This window comes from Hemisphaericaspora subhashii (genome assembly GCF_019202705.1).
Source record: "Hemisphaericaspora subhashii strain CBS 10753 chromosome Unknown scaffold6, whole genome shotgun sequence".
NCBI classification, from domain to species: Eukaryota; Fungi; Ascomycota; class Pichiomycetes; order Serinales; family Debaryomycetaceae; genus Hemisphaericaspora; species Hemisphaericaspora subhashii.
Genome location: NW_026057209.1, coordinates 166291 through 184225, shown reverse-complemented (window position 1 = coordinate 184225; position 17935 = coordinate 166291). Strand labels below are relative to the sequence as shown.

At 35.6% G+C, this 17935-nt stretch overlaps 7 protein-coding genes across 7 annotated transcripts; 6 read left to right on the top strand and 1 right to left on the bottom strand. All coding sequences in view use genetic code 12, as the record gives it.

Annotated features, from left to right (window-relative positions):
* Positions 1–126: 126 nt before the first annotated feature.
* Positions 127–1794, top strand: J8A68_000672 (oxidoreductase; the record flags this gene model as incomplete). Its single annotated transcript, XM_049410372.1, has 1 exon — positions 127–1794. One exon carries the CDS (start codon positions 127–129, stop codon positions 1792–1794), a length of 1668 nt encoding a protein of 555 aa, XP_049266078.1.
* A 33-nt stretch (positions 1795–1827) lies between these two features.
* On the bottom strand, positions 1828–4785 carry J8A68_000671 (uncharacterized protein; the record flags this gene model as incomplete). Its single annotated transcript, XM_049410371.1, has 1 exon — positions 1828–4785. The coding sequence occupies one exon, from the start codon at positions 4783–4785 to the stop codon at positions 1828–1830; it is 2958 nt and encodes a 985-aa protein (XP_049266077.1).
* Positions 4786–5413: 628 nt separating this feature from the next.
* On the top strand, positions 5414–6238 carry CKB2 (casein kinase 2 regulatory subunit; the record flags this gene model as incomplete). Its single annotated transcript, XM_049410370.1, has 1 exon — positions 5414–6238. One exon carries the CDS (start codon positions 5414–5416, stop codon positions 6236–6238), a length of 825 nt encoding a protein of 274 aa, XP_049266076.1.
* Positions 6239–6468: 230 nt separating this feature from the next.
* On the top strand, positions 6469–7635 carry MSW1 (tryptophan--tRNA ligase; the record flags this gene model as incomplete). The annotated part of the gene is made up of 1 exon (XM_049410369.1): positions 6469–7635. The coding sequence occupies one exon, from the start codon at positions 6469–6471 to the stop codon at positions 7633–7635; it is 1167 nt and encodes a 388-aa protein (XP_049266075.1).
* A 770-nt stretch (positions 7636–8405) lies between these two features.
* J8A68_000668 (uncharacterized protein) lies at positions 8406–11231 on the top strand (the record flags this gene model as incomplete). Its single annotated transcript, XM_049410368.1, has 1 exon — positions 8406–11231. One exon carries the CDS (start codon positions 8406–8408, stop codon positions 11229–11231), a length of 2826 nt encoding a protein of 941 aa, XP_049266074.1.
* Positions 11232–12273: 1042 nt separating this feature from the next.
* J8A68_000667 (uncharacterized protein) lies at positions 12274–13431 on the top strand (the record flags this gene model as incomplete). Its single annotated transcript, XM_049410367.1, has 1 exon — positions 12274–13431. The coding sequence occupies one exon, from the start codon at positions 12274–12276 to the stop codon at positions 13429–13431; it is 1158 nt and encodes a 385-aa protein (XP_049266073.1).
* A 38-nt stretch (positions 13432–13469) lies between these two features.
* Positions 13470–16208, top strand: J8A68_000666 (uncharacterized protein; the record flags this gene model as incomplete). The annotated part of the gene is made up of 1 exon (XM_049410365.1): positions 13470–16208. One exon carries the CDS (start codon positions 13470–13472, stop codon positions 16206–16208), a length of 2739 nt encoding a protein of 912 aa, XP_049266072.1.
* Between the last annotated feature and the right edge of the window lie 1727 nt (positions 16209–17935).

The following is a 17935-nucleotide window of genomic DNA, read 5'->3' as shown; positions in this document are numbered from 1 at the left end:
CTGAGTGATAAGATGATGATGATGATGATTAATTCTCAATGGAAATTTTATAAAGTGAAATTTTTTCCGGTCTAAATTTTCAATTTATTCATCACTGAATAACGGACAAACCAAGACAAGGTGACAATGATATTTATTAAGAGAAGTCCGAGACTTCTTGGAAGGCTGAGAGTATTCAGGACTCCTTCTGTATTGCAACCCATCAGATTCAATTCCAGACTTCCAAACAACAACAAATCGGACCCAAACAACAATGACAAACCAGATGAACCCACCAACAAATCCGATGAAGTATCCAAGACCCAAGACGACAAATCCGACGTCTCCACATTCAAAATCAAACCCACCACCACCGCATCCGCTCCTGCCCCAATAGACCCCAGTCTCGGTCTCGAAAAACTCTTAAAAAAGGACAACAAACCATACATCCCCAAACTCAAACATCAACGAGTCAGTTTCGAATACCCGGGACTCCCTAATCAGGATGAATATACCAAGCTCGTGGACAAGCCTAAACGATTCACTCGTTGGACACGATACATCCCCAAGATGTTAACCGCTGTAGCTGTCGTTTGGACAGCATATGCTGTATATGTATTCGTACAAGATCCAGAGGAAGGTGAGAAGAGTCTTGATTTATTGGATCCTAACGAGTTTCATAAATTTGTCGTTACATATAAGGAACCCATTGATGATGAGCATATGTTGATTGAAATTAAACCTAAGTATAATCATTGGGAATATGCTTATGGATCTGATTATGAGAATAAAACGATTTGGAATGGGGAAAGGATCTGGTCAGTGGAGATTAAACAGCCCGAGATAATGGTTGTGAGGTCATATACTCCATTGCCGTTATATTTCTTAAAATCGGAATATACCAGATCTGGAGAACGTAAACCATTGCTTAAAGTAATTGACCCTGATCATGATCATTATGACAGAAATGGGACAATGTGTCTTTATGTGAAGAGATATGGTGATGGGGAAGTATCTCGATTTATTACAAACAAGGAGATCGGGGAGGAATTGGAATTACGTGGTCCTCGTGTTGAATATAAATTCCCTTATCATCCTTTGAAGAAATATTATTCTAGACCGATTTTCAAAGATTTGCCATCAAAAGTTGAGCCTGAGAATTATTTGAATATTATTAAGAAAGATAACAGGCTTCCTGATTCTGATAATATCGATTTCTACGCCGGCGGAACTGGAATAGCCCCAATTTTACAAGTTTTGTTCTCTAGGAATCCTACTGTTGGGTTTGTGAATATACATTACTCGGCTAGGAAACCAGGTGAACTCGGTCCATTACAAAGGTTTATGTTCTTTTTGGAAAAGCTTGATAGAATTAAAGTTCATTATCATTACGATACTGATTCAAAATCAATTTTACTGGCAAGGGACATTCAAAAACCCGAAAACCCGAATTATTTGAGTCCTTTAAGATTGGAAGAAAAAGAAGCACTTATGACTCCACAAGAAGCAGCTAAATTTAGAGAAGATATCAAATCGGAATATATGGAACATGAAAACTTCCCTGAAGACTCCCAAGAGAAAAAATTAATCACAGAACAGCATCAAAGAGGTGAAAGATTTGATAGTGCTATAGAGCAAGCAATGGCAACAAGCAGGCGTCCTAAGAAGAATGCTAGTCTTGCGCTTGTTTGTGGTCCTGAAGGTTATATTGAATATGTTGCAGGCGCAAAGAAATTGGCGCTGAATGAACAAGGAGAAGTGGCAGGTCTTTTGGGAAAGAAGAAATGGGATAATACAAATGTGTATAAATTATAGAAAATGTTTCCTACTTGTATATATATAAATAATCTAGACGAATTCATCAACAAGGCCGATTTTTTTACTAAAATGAATCAATACTCGTTGTGCATCTCTATGTTTTGAACAGGCGGTAATGACCTCCTTTAATAATTCTCGTTTATCGATCCCACATATCTTTGGATTCCACTCTTTAGAATCTTCCTTTTCAGGTCCGAGTAATTCCTGACAAACTTCAAATAATTTGGCTTTAAACCCCAATTCACAGATTCGTTGGACATATGTTAAGAATACGCGATGGAAATCTTGATCTTCACCCAAGATCTCACAACACAATATTCTATTCTCTAAATGACTGACGGAAATCGTGTTCTCCAAACTCTCAAATCCTTCCTTCATGATCATATTTTTGGATATTTTATTGAAATATTTTCCACGACCTGCTCTTGTCTTTTTAATGATTTCTTCATTGGTTTTATATTCCAATAAATCCACAATAGACTGTTCCTCGTCTCCATTATTGAATAATCCTAATGATTGTGGGCGCTTCTCGTCCGAGCTGTCCCAATAATGACTTCCAAATGCCCACCAAGACTCGGCAATGGTTTGCCAAACACCCAAATCCTTATTATACAAATATCCACTACCATTAGATAAAGTCACCAATGGGATTCCTCTAGCAGTCACAGCACACAACGTAATATTATCCGCCTTGGATAACCCATCTTCCAGAAACCGTTGTCCCAAATCCAACAACGCACAAATCGACGTCTTTAATTCCAACTTCTTAACCGACATATCCCAGACATATAATTCTCCCAAACATGTCACAGCCATCAAATATTGTCCATGACTTTCGAGAAAAGAAATCCCAGACCCGAGGACGATTGGAGGTAGGAGTCTCTTACCTGAAATATGAGAATATACCAAAACAGTCCCGTCGATTGTTGAAATTGCCCAGAATATCAGTCCTTCACAGGCGAGATGTATAAGTTTCGGGATGAAATCACACCATATTTCCCGATCTTTTTTGAAATAGGTTATACGTGATGGTTTTGTTTCATTGCCGCTTCCGTTCTTGATATCGAGAATAAATAATCCTCCTGCTGATTCGCCTTCGGCTCGACTGGTTAATTGGAATCCAAATCGGACTTTTGGAGTTGCTAGTCTAACTTTTGAGAATGCAGTATTGGGGTTCAAAATTACTGATCCGATGAATTTAACAGGTTCCATTTCTCGCTTGAGTTTTTTTGTGCTGGTTGAGGTGCCATTAGGTTCGTCTGATTTGGGACGTTTGTTCAGTTGGTAGAATGAATTGGAGACCGAATAAGATGGTTTATCAAACTCCATTAATGATTTTTGGGTGTTTGAGGGTGCGGCAGGTGCAGATGGCTTACTGGAAATATTTGATGCCGGTTGCAGCAGAGAAGATCCATTTGCAGATATTAAAATTGGTTGGATTCTTCTTTTCCCATTCTTGGTACTTACTTTTTGTTTATCTGTAGTTAAACTTGTTGTCACTGGCTTGACCCTGCTTGTTGATTTAACGGTGGAGGTTGTGGCTGTTTTAGCAGTTGAGCTAGCATTTCTATCACTCATGGCAGAGTGTAACCAATCTACCGATGCACCTTCAGGATCTTCCATATTAGGAGGAGGTATAATTTCCGGTTCTATTTTCCCTTTAACTTCTAATTTATCCTTTCCATTAGACGACCCTTGTTGCTTGCTTGAATCCTCGGTAGAATCCGGTTTATCAGAAGATGGGGCTAGTTTTGTAGTGTCAATAGCGTCTTTCTGATCTAGCATTTCGATCGGAGGTAATGCTATTCTTCTATTTGACGGTTGATTATGTTCATATCTATGATTCATGGGTTTAACAAGCTCAGTCTGTAATTTCTTCAACGATTCCATTGTAGAATCACTTACTTTCCAACCCAATTCTTGGTCAGCAAAACCAACAACTCCCAAATGGCCAGTTGACGTACATAACACCAAGAAATCTCCCTGGTTTAGCCATGCCATGTCTAATATTTCACCAGGGACAACATCCTGTAATACAGACAAAGGAGCATCTTTGGAAGTATTCCAAAATGCAAGAGTCTTGTCTGATCCGGCGGTAGCTACCACACTATAGATATTATTGGAATCATTCTTACCTTCTGAATATAATTTTGGGTTGAATCTTACTACTTCACATGAGAAATCGTGTCCGACTAGACTGATTACATTTTGCCAGTTACGGGAATGGGAAATGATTGATATTAACGATGTTTGATTTTTTCTTGCAGTTGGGATTGAGATTAAGTCACCTTCTGGGGACCATGATATACGTTTATATTTTACATTTAATGGACTTTTATTGAACAATCGTGATATCTTATTGATTAATCTTATTTTGTAAAATTTAGTGGTGGTCGTATCATATGCATATTGGTACACATTAATAATCGTGTCATCGCCAACGGTTACGAGATAGTTATTGGTAGGATCGAAGGCTATGCTTCTTTGAGTAACTAATTTTTGAGCTTTTGTCAAAGTTGATATTTCTTGTATGGTCTTTTTTGTTATGTCATAAATGAATACTTTCCCATCAGTAGTACTCCAAGCGACTAATCTATCATCCTTTGAAACGGACAAATCGACAACTGACTTGGCATTCGTTTGCGGCTGTGGATATATTTGAACATGCGTATCATCTTTTATATTATGAATATATATAAATCCTTCAATATCACTTGAAATAAATGAATTTGAATCTGTTGTAAACCATTTCAATGAATTAATCAAATGGCTATGTGATTTGATTGTGGCTAAAGGATTGAGTTCTTTAATGATGTTGTCTGGATCATCACCAGGTTTAACCTTTGTTATCCTAGTTAATATAGTTGTATGCCATACTTTAATTGTATTGTCTTTACCACCAGTAATTAATTTGGTGTTGTCATTATCAATATCAAGACTATGAATCCCTCCTTCATGTAATACAGATGGAATTTGTATGAACCTCATAACAGCCTTGTTTCTACTCTCTTGTTCTCTATTAGCCTGTTGCTGAAATTAACTTATTTAGATTCACCGTAAACAATGCTGTGCTTCTATGTTGCTTGTTTATTGTCTATTTTTCCAGTGGGACCAAAGTGGTGGAACACAATTTCAGTTCAATTTTTTCTTCCAGAGCTCGTGCTAATTTCTGAAAGTTCCCAGACGAAATGGTAGTAAATCTCCGGTCGAGATAGCTTAAATTTCCTACCACCTAGTACGGGAGATTGTCATTCTCGGTCTACAAATTTTTGTCTGCTGGTGCGAATTTAGTTGGTGAGAGACTATACTGAGACTCTATTGTGGGTAATCGCAGGCGAAACACCTGAAAAAAACTTTTTCTTTCAAACATCAAGTTGTCAGAACGATGCGAACAGAAGAATACACACTCCAACGTTATAGTAGCTAATACTCGCGAATAATCCTATTACGCTATATATATCTAGTAGTTGATTTCAATACTGTTGCTATTACAGTACTGTTTGCCGCCTAATTTATATATTGATTTGCTTTCGAATTCAATTTGCTTGCTCGTTCAAATCAACCATCCCATCGACATCCACACAATTACACATTATCTTATTAATCTAGAGAAAACATGGCAGAAGAAGAATATATGACTGATTCTAGTTCAGATTTCACTGAATATTGGATTGATGTATTTTTAGGCACAAAAGGTAACGAATATTTCTGTGATATTGATGACGAATATATTCGAGATCGATTCAATTTAACTGGTTTAAATCAAGAAGTATCCAAATTACCAACTTTAATCGATATAATAACAGATATAATTGATATAGAACTGAAACCTGCTGATCAAAGAGAAATATTAGAAAAGAATGCAGGAATATTATATGGTTTAATTCATGCAAGATATATTTTAACTTCAAGAGGTTTAAATAAAATGTTTGAAAAATATAGAAATGGAGATTTCGGTTATTGTCCAAGAGTTCATTGTCAGCTTCATCCTCTTTTACCTATTGGCTTAAGTGATCAACCTAGAATAGCATCGGTTAAATTATATTGTGCAAAATGTGAAGATTTATTTAATCCAAAATCAGCAAGACATTCAGTTATAGATGGAGCTAATTTTGGTACTTCGTTCCCAGCCATGTTTTTCCAAAACTTCCCAAGTATGATACCTGTCCATTCTAAAGAGACTTATGTTCCAAGAGTATTTGGATTTAAATTGCATGAATATTCAAAATTGAATAGATGGAGAGAATTACAACGAATGAAGTTGGAAAATAGATTAATTAAGAATGGAATACAGATAAATAATGTAGGTGGTGGGTTCGTGTCTGAAGAAGAGGGCATGGCTGCAGCTGCTACAACTGGTGCTGCTACAAGCACTACTGTTGCTGGTACTTCCACTACTGGACAACAAGAATCTCGTTCCTCACAACGTGGTATGTATTGATTCTCTATATGCATGTAACATCTACAATAGAAAACTGAGTAAAGTGTACAATTTTTATATGATTCGTAGTTCCTGATTTCTATATAGCCCAGCTGGACTTCTTTGTAATTAATTTGCCTGTATCAATGCTAAACGTCTCTCCCAATCAAGGATTTCGCAGGGCATATATTTCAATGCGGGAAAATCAAAAATTTTCAACCTCCATACTTCCAACATCTCCACATCTACAAATGCTAACAAGAATAAAACCATTGAGAAACATCTCATCTCAATCAGTAGCCAAGTCATTGTCGTTGCGCTATGCATCCAAAGATGCTTCTACCGCCAAAACAGTGCAGCAGATTTCGGGCTATGAACATCTCCCCAACAATTCAACCGTATTCTCTATGATTCAACCAACAGGTAAATTCCACATTGGAAACTATCTCGGAGCAATCAAAGCGTGGAGAACATTATCCGAATCAAATGTTGAAGAATGTAAGTTCATATTTGGAGTTGCGGATCTTCATGCCATTACAATTCCCAAAAAACTGACTGAATTAAAAGCAAATCGTCTTGAAGCTATGGCAAGTATATTATCAAGTGGGATTGATCCTAAGAAATGTATTTTATTTTATCAATCGGCAGTTCCGGAACATGCGGAATTACATTGGTATTTGACTTGTATTACAAGTATGGGCGCCTTAAATAGAATGACTCAATGGAAACTGAAACAACAAGAAGTAGAATCCACTTCATCTAAGAAGTTTCTTTTTGAACATACAAAAGCAGGATTGTTTTGTTATCCTGTATTACAAGCTGCAGATGTGTTGATGTATAATTCTACTCATGTTCCAGTTGGAGATGACCAATCTCAACATTTAGAACTTTGCCGGGCAATTGCTACTAGTTTTAATGATGTTTATGACACCAAGTTCTTTAATATTCCGAAAACATTATTAACCCCCTCCCAAAAGATTTTATCTTTACGTAACCCAACTAAGAAAATGTCTAAATCGGACAAGGATCAAAAAGCATGTGTTTATGTCACTGATTCTCCAGAAGAAATCCAAACTAAGATTCGAAAAGCAGTCACTGATTCTCAACAAGGTCCAATCTACTTTGACCCAGTTGAAAGACCAGGTGTGTCTAACTTAATCAATATCATCTCCGGTATATCCAATAAACCTGTAGATGAAGTCGTAAAAGATCTTGAAGGTGTGACTGAACATAGTGTCCTTAAAAATCGTGTGGCTGATTTGCTCATTGAAGAATTTTCGAAGGAAAGGGATTTATATGAAAAATTGATGGGTGATGCTGCATATTTGGAACAAGTGTATAATCAAGGTAGAGATCAAGCTAGAGAGATAGCTCTGGCCAATATTAAACAGATTAGAAAATTGATTGGAATGGATTAATCCTGTGAGGGTGTGGCTGAAGAAGAAGAATAATAATGTTTGTATATACAGTGCGTATTCATGTAATTTATTCCTTGTAAATAGACTTTCAATAGACAAGTAAAAGTTCAAGTAATAGTAGTAAGAAGTGGGACGTGTTTGTGTTCAACTCGTCACGATGATTTTTAGGAATGTAGCTTTGTGAAGTGATTATTGTATGCAACGTCAATTGGTAGCGTTGAGTGATTTTTCGCGTTTTTTTTGTTTGGCGTTTTGTTTCTTCGCGTTGTTTATTATTTTTGTGATTCCAAATTTTACTCGGGGATTATGTGAATATAGATGACCTATAGAGCTGGCAATTGAAATTTAATAATTACTTTCTTCTTTCGTAACCTTCATTAACATTCACTTTGGTTTGGGGATACTTTCACATTCTATTTAATTTGTTCATTCATTATTTAAACCAAATAAAGAAGGAAGGAATCTACCAAATCAATCTTGTGAAATTTAGCTTTTTTTTCAATCAGTAAGAAATCACAACAACAACAACAACAACAACACCAAAAAGAATTTGGGTTTTTTCTTTGACTTTTCATTTCCAACTTTTCATATTTACTTTGCACAATTGACTAAGTTCTACTTTACTGATCATTTCAAAGTCATTTCATCCCAATCCTAATTCAAAAAACAAAAACAATTTGTCACACATCACTTCTTTTTCCTTCAGACCATATTTTGCATCTATTCCCATATCACCTTAATATAATAACAACAATTACAGCACATTCGATATGAGTTCAGAAGAAGATAATAGTTACAAGAGAATGCAAATAAAGGTCCTTTATTCATTCAACAATAATCCAACTGTGTTTTTATCACGATCCAAAATCCAATATTCAGTGAAAACTGCACAATTACCGCTTGCAACATCCATGTCCGATGAACCCGAACTAATCACATTGGGTGCCTTTGATCTCAAGAACTGTGTTCAACAAATCATAAAGAGTTCTCCTGAGAATTTTAAACTCCATGCTGAAGATTATGCTGTGTATTATAAAGATATAACAGAGCAACCTGATGAACCTTTCGTTTCCAGTGGTGTATTGTCAAGTTTGATAAATACTTCAAAAGCGCATTTAATTCCAGGAAGAGTTTGTCAGAACGTGTCTGCAAGCTTCTTATTTGGTGATAAGACTAATGCATCCTCATTGACACTTGAGATAAGATTGAAACTACATACTATTGACGGTCCACCAAAACAACAACCTCAACAACCGCAACAACAACAAATGAGACAAAATATAGGGGTTGATCAGGTCGCAGCATCAGGTGGCGACAAAAAAAGAATACGTGACTCTTCTTCTTCCTCCAGGCAAGAATATCCCCAAAAGAGATTCAATCCTTCTTCTAGTTCATCTGCCTCCTCATTGGACGCGGCGGTAAAAGCAACCAGGACAAAGTCGCTACCAAGTTTCCCACAATTATTAAATAATCCAACAATGCTTAATATTCGAACAGCAGATAGAATGAATAATACATCCAGATATGATAATAAAAGTGTTCAAGATCGATTTAAACTGGCTCCATTTTTCCAAGCTAAAATTGTTGATAAACCAGTCGTACGGAAAACTACTCCGGTGAGGCGCTACCATGATAACAATAATCAACACCAATATCAATCTCGTCAACAATTGCAACTGCAACATCTTCAACCTGCTCGTGCTATGCGTACTAGATCCATGGTGAATCCTATGCCACTCATGATCTCGTCGCCTATTCTAGAAGGAGACGGCTCTCTTTCTGATAGCACTGACGATACTGAATACCGTGAGGATGACCACAATAACATGATTGAAGAACATGACGAAGAAGAGGAAGAAGAAGAAGATAAGGATTTTGATGAAGGTTCTCCATATACACCACAACAACCTCCATACGAAGGAAAATCGCTGATTCTGCATTCGGGCCATAATAATAATCATAATCATGAACAATTCCAATCACTCCCAGATTTGGAAGAATTGGATAGTAAACGAATCCATTCAATTCCTCCTTCAAAATTACTGTCAAATCATGGATTGGTATGTGTGAATCATAATTGTGCAACTCAAGATTCTATAACTTGGAGATTCTTCGAAACTGAATTTAGACCAAATTATTTCAATATAAACAAGTCGAAGAAGTTTGATAAGAATGATTATGATGGAATGTTTGGTCCCTTATGTAATGCATGTTTCTTGTTTTTGAGAAATAAAGGATTTATGAGACCTGAACATGTCGTCAAGAAGTATTTACAACAACAACGGTATAAGTCGAAAAAGGATGAGGTTCCAATGGATAATGCCGGCGCTACCAACAACAACAACAACAACACATTCACTGCTCCTATTAATAAAGAACGATCAAATAGTTTGAATGCAATTGCAGTCAAACGAAGTTCTCAGTTTGCATCTTCCCCAGTAGTATCCCAACTGCATGGAAAATTCGCCACTCCTGCCCACACACCTTCAGCCATCAATCAAGTCATCCAAAACAGAAACAGTACATCATCACATAATGCATTTATGAATAACAGCGGACATACACCAAACTATCAAGAAATCAGCGATATTATGAATCAAATAAGTAATTTCGGTGGACCATTGACTGATATTGATCCATTACCATATCTGGGTGTTACTCCTCCCATGATCGCTACTAAATCAAACACCAGGGTGATTAATTTATATGAAGATAATCCGAAAAAGGCAACCAAAGCAAATACAAGGGTTATAAATTTAGGTCCTCCAGAAGGTCAAGATGATGATAGTGAAGATAAAGAGAATTGCCCTCCTCCACCTGAAGCACCTTCTTCAGAAATGGATATTGATGTGAGAGATATTACCGATTTTGAAAATATGATTATTGCCGATTCTTTCACTAATGCTGGAAAATCTAGTCCTCTTGGATCTAATCAAGAATGGATGAATGCATTATTGGCGGAACAGGGGACAACGGATCCAGAACCAACTCCTAATGATCAGGAAGAACAAACATCCACTCCAGGAGAGACGAGAACCCCAGTAGATCTTCAAAATAATACTAATAATAACAAAGACGATCCTAAGATACCGGTCATGAAATCGTTCATAAATAGAAAATCATCCCCACCACCACAATCATCCCGTCCAGCTTCACAATCTAGACCAGTTGTGAATATGCCTTCATCTCCATATACTTCCATCGCAAACTCTGAAATGGAAGATACTTCCTTTGGTTCAAAGAAGAAATATGAATCTGATTTCAATCAAGATATAGAATCATTAGTCTCAGGATCACACCGTCAGTATTTTTCCCAACAACAACAACAGCAACCGAGTGAAATTCCACATTCGTCATCTTCCCCAAATCAGGCATTGAGGGCAGACACGAACAATCTGATCATGTCTTGGAACAACACTAATACTATGGGATCAGGAAATAACAAATCGGGACATTTGGGATCTACTCCGAATACTGAATTTAACTCTAATGATGATGTTGATCATGATATGATGTTGATGGGAGATGGGAAAAGTCATGGTGGTTTGATGGTTGGCCAGTATAGAAGGAACAAAGAGGTTGAAGAGGAAAATTAGCTAGAAAGTTTAACTTATAGTATATTATGTAATTTTAATGAATAATTTGTCATATAGTTCTCGTTTATATGTATAGGCTTGTAACTTGTGCGTTGTTCGTGGATAGACTACGAGCCAGCAGAAGTGCCAATCGAAATTTGGCATTCTACAAATCTTTTCTCTTTCAGTTCTAAAAAAGTAGCCTTTTCTCAAATTCTATTGCCCTCAGTCATGCTATACTTATTCCACCAAAAATTATAAATCCATCCATATATGCATCATGGGTCTCTGGCTTCTATTGTCTTTAAATAAAATGGCTGCAAAAAAATAAGTGAAACTCATTCGTTTCGAACTTTTGTAAAGCCCGACGCGGGGGTCGAACCCGCAACCTTTTGATGTCTAACATAAGAGTCAAACGCTCTACCGATTGAGCTAGCCAGGCGGCTTCTGAGTTTTGTTGTGGGTTGATATCACACCAATATGCCGGTAGCTTGAGATTCAGTGGACTAGAAAAATAAGAGGTCGACAGTGTTTATGTGCAGGATGTGATTCCATGCGAGAATATAAATAGCCCGGATTCCCCTCGAGTATGAATTATTACGGAACATTTGGAAGTAACTATTCTTTTACAGAAGAACAACCGTCATAAGATCGTACTGCCTAAACTTCAATCCCCTTCACAACTTATTTTTTTCCTTTTTTTTAGGTAGCGTAGTGTAAATAGTACTGAATATATTTCCACTCCGTTACATTTATGGTAGCCGCCCAGGTTAGATTTTAGAGAGACATCATTTTAGAGTTATTAGATTTTCATTAGATTTTCATTTTAAAGGCAAAAATTTTTTTTTCGACGATAAATTGGCAAAGTTTTTTTCGGTCTTAGAATAAAATAATCAACAAATTTTGCCGAGCAAGAAATTTTTTTTCGACATATTCAGAGTTTAGATTTTTTCAGGGTCCAGCAAATTCGCACTTTTTTTTCAATTTTTTTTAACTGAAGACAAATTTTTGCAACAGAATATTTTTTTTAGAAGTTTAGAACTGAAGACAATTATTGGCAATCATGACAAGAAGTACCAACAACAGTCAAAGAGCTGCATCTTATGAAAACTCCCTTGACTATAATTCAAGACCAAGTAACCCAAACACCACTTCAAATCCTTCTGGGTCAAATGCTAACAACCAGAACAATGCAAACGAATCAGCAAATCATTCTAATCAACACCATGAGGAGTCCAACACCCATCATTCCAATTCTTCCAAACTGGGAAACAAGGAACAACATTCAACTTCATCCAGAATCCTTCGTTTTAGTGGAAACCAATCATCCCTTAAGTACGCAAAATCCAAAATTTCAACCTTAGAAAGAGCAATTCAAGCAAAAATTAAACCATCAGACGAACTTAAATGTTCTGATATGTGGAACGCGGTAAATCCTTATCTCCAAGGAAATGCATATGATTGGGCTAACGACTTTTTCCAGGACCTTCATGACAAAATTAAAGGTCCACATCAAAAATATGATAGATATACCGCTGAAAATTTAGGCGAACTTGGAGAAACCATTGTGCTTACATTAGAAAAGGATGAACCATTGACTTTATTAGATTACAAGAAAGCTAGCGTCGGTGCAAGAAACTCTTATCTTATTGAAGCTTTCAGTGTCGCATTTGCCAAGGAATATAAGGCTGAACATGAATCTGCAAAAATGGTTGAGAAAATTTTTGTACTTAAACAAAGAGAATCACTTAATAGATACCGTAGAAAGTTCACCAAATTATATAACCAATGTGGAAAAGTTGTCACTTTACAAGTTGCTATTCCTTATTTCTTTGATGGTTTATATGACCCATATAAGAACATGTATCTTCAACAATCACAAACTATGACAACAATTGAGGAATTAAATACATTACTTTCATCTCCAGTCTTTGATCGAGAAATTGATCAGCTTTACAACAAGTACAACAATCATTCCAACAATCATTACCGTTCCAATGGCCATAACAAACGTTTTCCATCCAGACCTTCATACCGTTCCGAACCATACAATCCAGGTAATCATTCTAACTCCAATAAAGGATACGACAACCAACAATCAACTTCCCACTCAACTCGTGATCCACCTAAATGTTTCAATTGTGGAGAAATTGGACATATCAGACCAAATTGTCCTAACCCAAAACAACAACAACATTACCGTCAGCCGTTAAACCATTAAGGTCCGGAACCGACGGTAAACTACACGTATTACATGCTATGCATTTGGATCAAGATTATGAAGAAGGTGAAACCAAACCGAATTTGTATCATGTTGAATTTGAAGGAATGAAACCCCAAGTGGCCTTATTAGATACTGGAGCAACGACAAACCTTATCCATCTGAATTTAGTGAAGAATATACCATCGTTTGTTGGAGCTACTTATGATTTGTTCGGTCCTGATGATTTGAAAATAGGAACTTTAAATAGATACGTGTGTTTAGATTGGTGTAATGTGATGAAGAATATTAAACTCTATATCTGCGATGTAAGTCCTTATCCAGTTGTCTTAGGAAAACATGTACTTAAACCTTTCTTAAACATACCCCCTCATGTCAAGGAATTATCCCAAGATGAAGTGACAGATTTTAGACAATTCAATTCTATGGATTTAACTGAACTTGTTTTCGCTTTAACTGAAATTGAAGATTCATTAGATGCTGAAGGAGAAATTGAAGAACCTATTGAGAAACTAAGAGCAATTGAAAATGGAAATTTCATTGATGATCCAGAAACCCCAGTGGAAAACGCTAGAACTAGATATTCATTTGAAAAGCATGTTGATCTTAAGTATTGGTTTCAAGATTTTCTTGCAAAGAACTCAGATATTATTCACAACAACCCACCAATTAAAACTGAATCATTATATGAACATCAACATCCAATCACATTGAAGGATCCAAGTAAAATACATTGTTGTGCACCATATAAGAAATCTGCAAGATTGAGAGCTGAACTTTCAAGACATGTTGAAGAATTATTGAAAAATGGATTTATTCAAAAGAGTCATTCAAGATTTGCTTCACCAACTATATTAGTTCCAAAACCAGATCATTCAACAAGGTTATGCATTGATTATCGACAACTTAATACAAATACAGTGAAGGATAAGTTTCCATTACCAATAATTGAAGGTTTATTAGAATATTTACATGACTGCAAGTGTTTTTCAAAGTTGGATTTATCACAAGGTTATTATCAAGTGGCTATTGCTCCAGAAGATAGAGAGAAAACTGCATTTATTACTCATGATGGATTATATGAATGGAATGTTATGCCGTTTGGATTATGTAATGCACCAGCAACGTTTCAAAGAATTATGAATTCAGTTTTGCAAGGTTTTATTGGAAAATTTGTGGTAGTATATTTAGATGATATTCTTATTTACAGTAGGGATTTTGAAGAACATAAAAATCATTTGACCCAGGTAATGGATGCATTGAGGAAACATCATTTTATTGTCAAGAAGAAGAAGTGTGCTTGGTTTATGAAACAAATTGAATTTTTAGGTCATATTATTAGTGCTGGTGGTGTTCGTCCAACTCAATCAAAAATTGAAGCAGTTCAGAAGTGGGAATGTCCAAGAACACCAAAGGGAATGAGAAGTTTTATTGGATTTGTTCTGTATTTAAGAAAATTTATACCAAAGTTTGCTCAAATTGTACGACCATTGAATTTATATGCTCTTAAGAAAATACCATTTGATGAATCATTCAAAGATAGATTTAAGAAGTTGCAAGAATTAGTCACATCTGCCCCAATATTAGTACCTCCAACACCAAGTGGAACTTATATAGTAACAACTGATGCATCAGATTATGCTGTGGGATCTGTTATTCAAACAACAAATTTAGATGGTAAACCAACAGGAGTAGTTGCATATTATAGTCAATCATTATCAACAGCTGAACAGAATTATCCAATTAGAGAGAAAGAATTGTTGGCAATTATTAGAACATTAGAAAGATACAAACATATCTTATTGGATCATCATCTTGTTATTAGAACTGATCATCATTCATTACAATTCATTTTGAGTCAGAAGAAGGAACCTTCCAAAAGAATTGCACGTTGGCTTGATTTATTAAGTGAATTTGATTTAGAAATTGGATACATTAAAGGTGAAACTAATATTGCAGATACTTTATCTAGATCATGGGAACATACTTTTACATTAAATGCAATTTCTGTTGCTGTCCATAATCAGGTTTTAGGTGGTCAATTTTTTCAAGATGTTCAAGAAAATTATCAGAATGATATGACAACAAATGAGGTTTTTGAAACATTGACAAATAGAAGTGTGAGTACTTCTAAATATATCAAACATTATCTCAAGAATTTTCAAGTTGAAGATGGTTATTTATACTATAATGGTACCAATAAATATGGAGAAATGCAACCAAGATTGTGGATTCCAACTCCAGCTTTACAACGAATCGTAATGGACAAATTTCATAATGCTGAACATAATAGTCATCCAGGTGGTCTTGTTACTTATCTTGATATTCATCAGTTTTATTATTGGCCTTACATGGAGAAAGATATTAAAAGATTTGTTAGTAAATGTCCAATTTGTTTATCTGTTAAACCAGGGAATACTTTAACCAACGGATTAATTCAACCATTACCAATTCCACAATATAGATGGCAAAGTGTTTCATTAGATTTTATTAGTGGTTTTCCAAGAATTGAAGGTAAAGACCAAATTTTAGTTGTTGTTGATAGATTTACAAAGAGAGCTCATTTTATACCATGTACTAAAACAGTTACTGCCAGAGGAACTGCTCGTCTTTTTATGGAGAATGTTGTTAAACATCATGGTTTTCCTGAAGAAATTGTAAGTGATAATGATATTAGATTTACTGGTCATTGGTGGCAAGAATTTTTTCAATTTATGGGTATCCATATCGTCACTGGATACACTACGCAACACAAAAAGGGGGAAAATAGGGTGTAGATGATTGGTTCAGGCTAACATCTTGGAAGGGAAACCACCTCTAAAGAATAAGACCATCTCTGATTATTATTGATTAAAAGTATTTCTATCCAACTGTCGTGATCAAGGAATCCGGCTGGTTTATATACTCCCGAGCTACTCTCAGTCCTGCATATAAACTGTGGCGTAGTAAACCTCACTGGTACTAACCCACAACAAAAAAAATTTTTGCAGTTTAATATGTCCAAGCTTTCAAACATTATATGCAGGATTTTCGAGTGAAAATTAAGCGGCTTTTGGGGGTTTTTTAAGGGTGCGAAAGATGGGAAGGTTTGTGAAATAATTTGCAAAATTTTGTTCATAACTTGAAATAATTGGAGTTGAACGATAAAAAATACTCATCAAGATGAAGTTATTTCATCTTGTTAAGAATTTTGATAATAGCTCTTCGCTCAAAAAACTATATTAACCACAACAGGTTGCTTGAAATAGGGGGAAACCAAAGAAAGTTATCGACAAGTGGACCATCAAAGAATAAAACTACCACAGGGCCTCCACCTCTTTTTTTTTACATATACAATCTGTTTATTGAGTTCTTATACGTACTAACATACAGAAATGTAACAAACAGAAAACAATATACTGTAAAGGCAAAAAGCAGCATTGCCTAAAACCTTATTAGCGGCATCCTAGAGACTAAGTGTATAAGAATAGTTGTTAAGACTCTTCGACGCGTATGATACCCATTTTATATTTTTTTTACATCCACAATCTGTTTATTTTTTTTTTACATATAGTTTATTGAATTCTTATACATACTAACATACAGAAATATAACTCATAGATTCCATTAATGGGTACCTCCATCCATATCACTACTGAATTTTATTATTGAACATATCATCAATGTTTTGGATAGCGCAAAATGATTCTATCAACGAAACATTATTTTCGTGCTCTCAAATCAATATGTCATTAGTAGTTTATTTTTTTTTACATATACAATCTCGACAGTGGAAATATAACGGATATGTCATTTGGCTAATCTGCAGTACTCCCGAATCCAATTTTTATATATTTGAAACCATAAATAAATTGCTTTGGTTGCAAAAGAAAGCTTCATTGTTGAACAAAAGAGAAACGCACATATCCGATTTTGTACTAGAGGTTACAGATTCGAACCAGTATATAAAAGAAAAGGCATGAAACAGCTCTAATGCTATCGTGCCATCGGGGATTCTTGAAATTGAGAATGCTAGCAATTTCAAACATTTGGAACATCCAGTCTTTTGCATTTTTTACAATTATTGAACCTAAAAACCGTAAGTGACCTTGCTATTGGCATTAGTATACGAATGCATGAAGGCTATTATCCCACTTAATTAAGTCTCAGCTTAGTTCCAGAAGAATCACAGGTATGTGCATAGACCAGAATCCACTCCAATTGCATCAATCCAACAACTACAAAAGTTAAACCATCACCAGCCACCAGCGAAAGAAATTGAGTTGTCGTTGTGGCAAATACAGGATGCAGTAAGAACAGAAAACGATATTCTTACATTGATTTTGCTCTGACATCTTAAAGAGAAGTCTATTACGAGAAAATCATCATTCCTGAATTTTACTTAACCACTATGATTAATTATCGTGTCTAGAATTGGTATTTGTTGGTTATTGGTCGTCTAAATCAGGGTTTTTTTTTGTGTGGTTCTAGAATGACTACAAAAATTTGCAACAGTATTTGACGC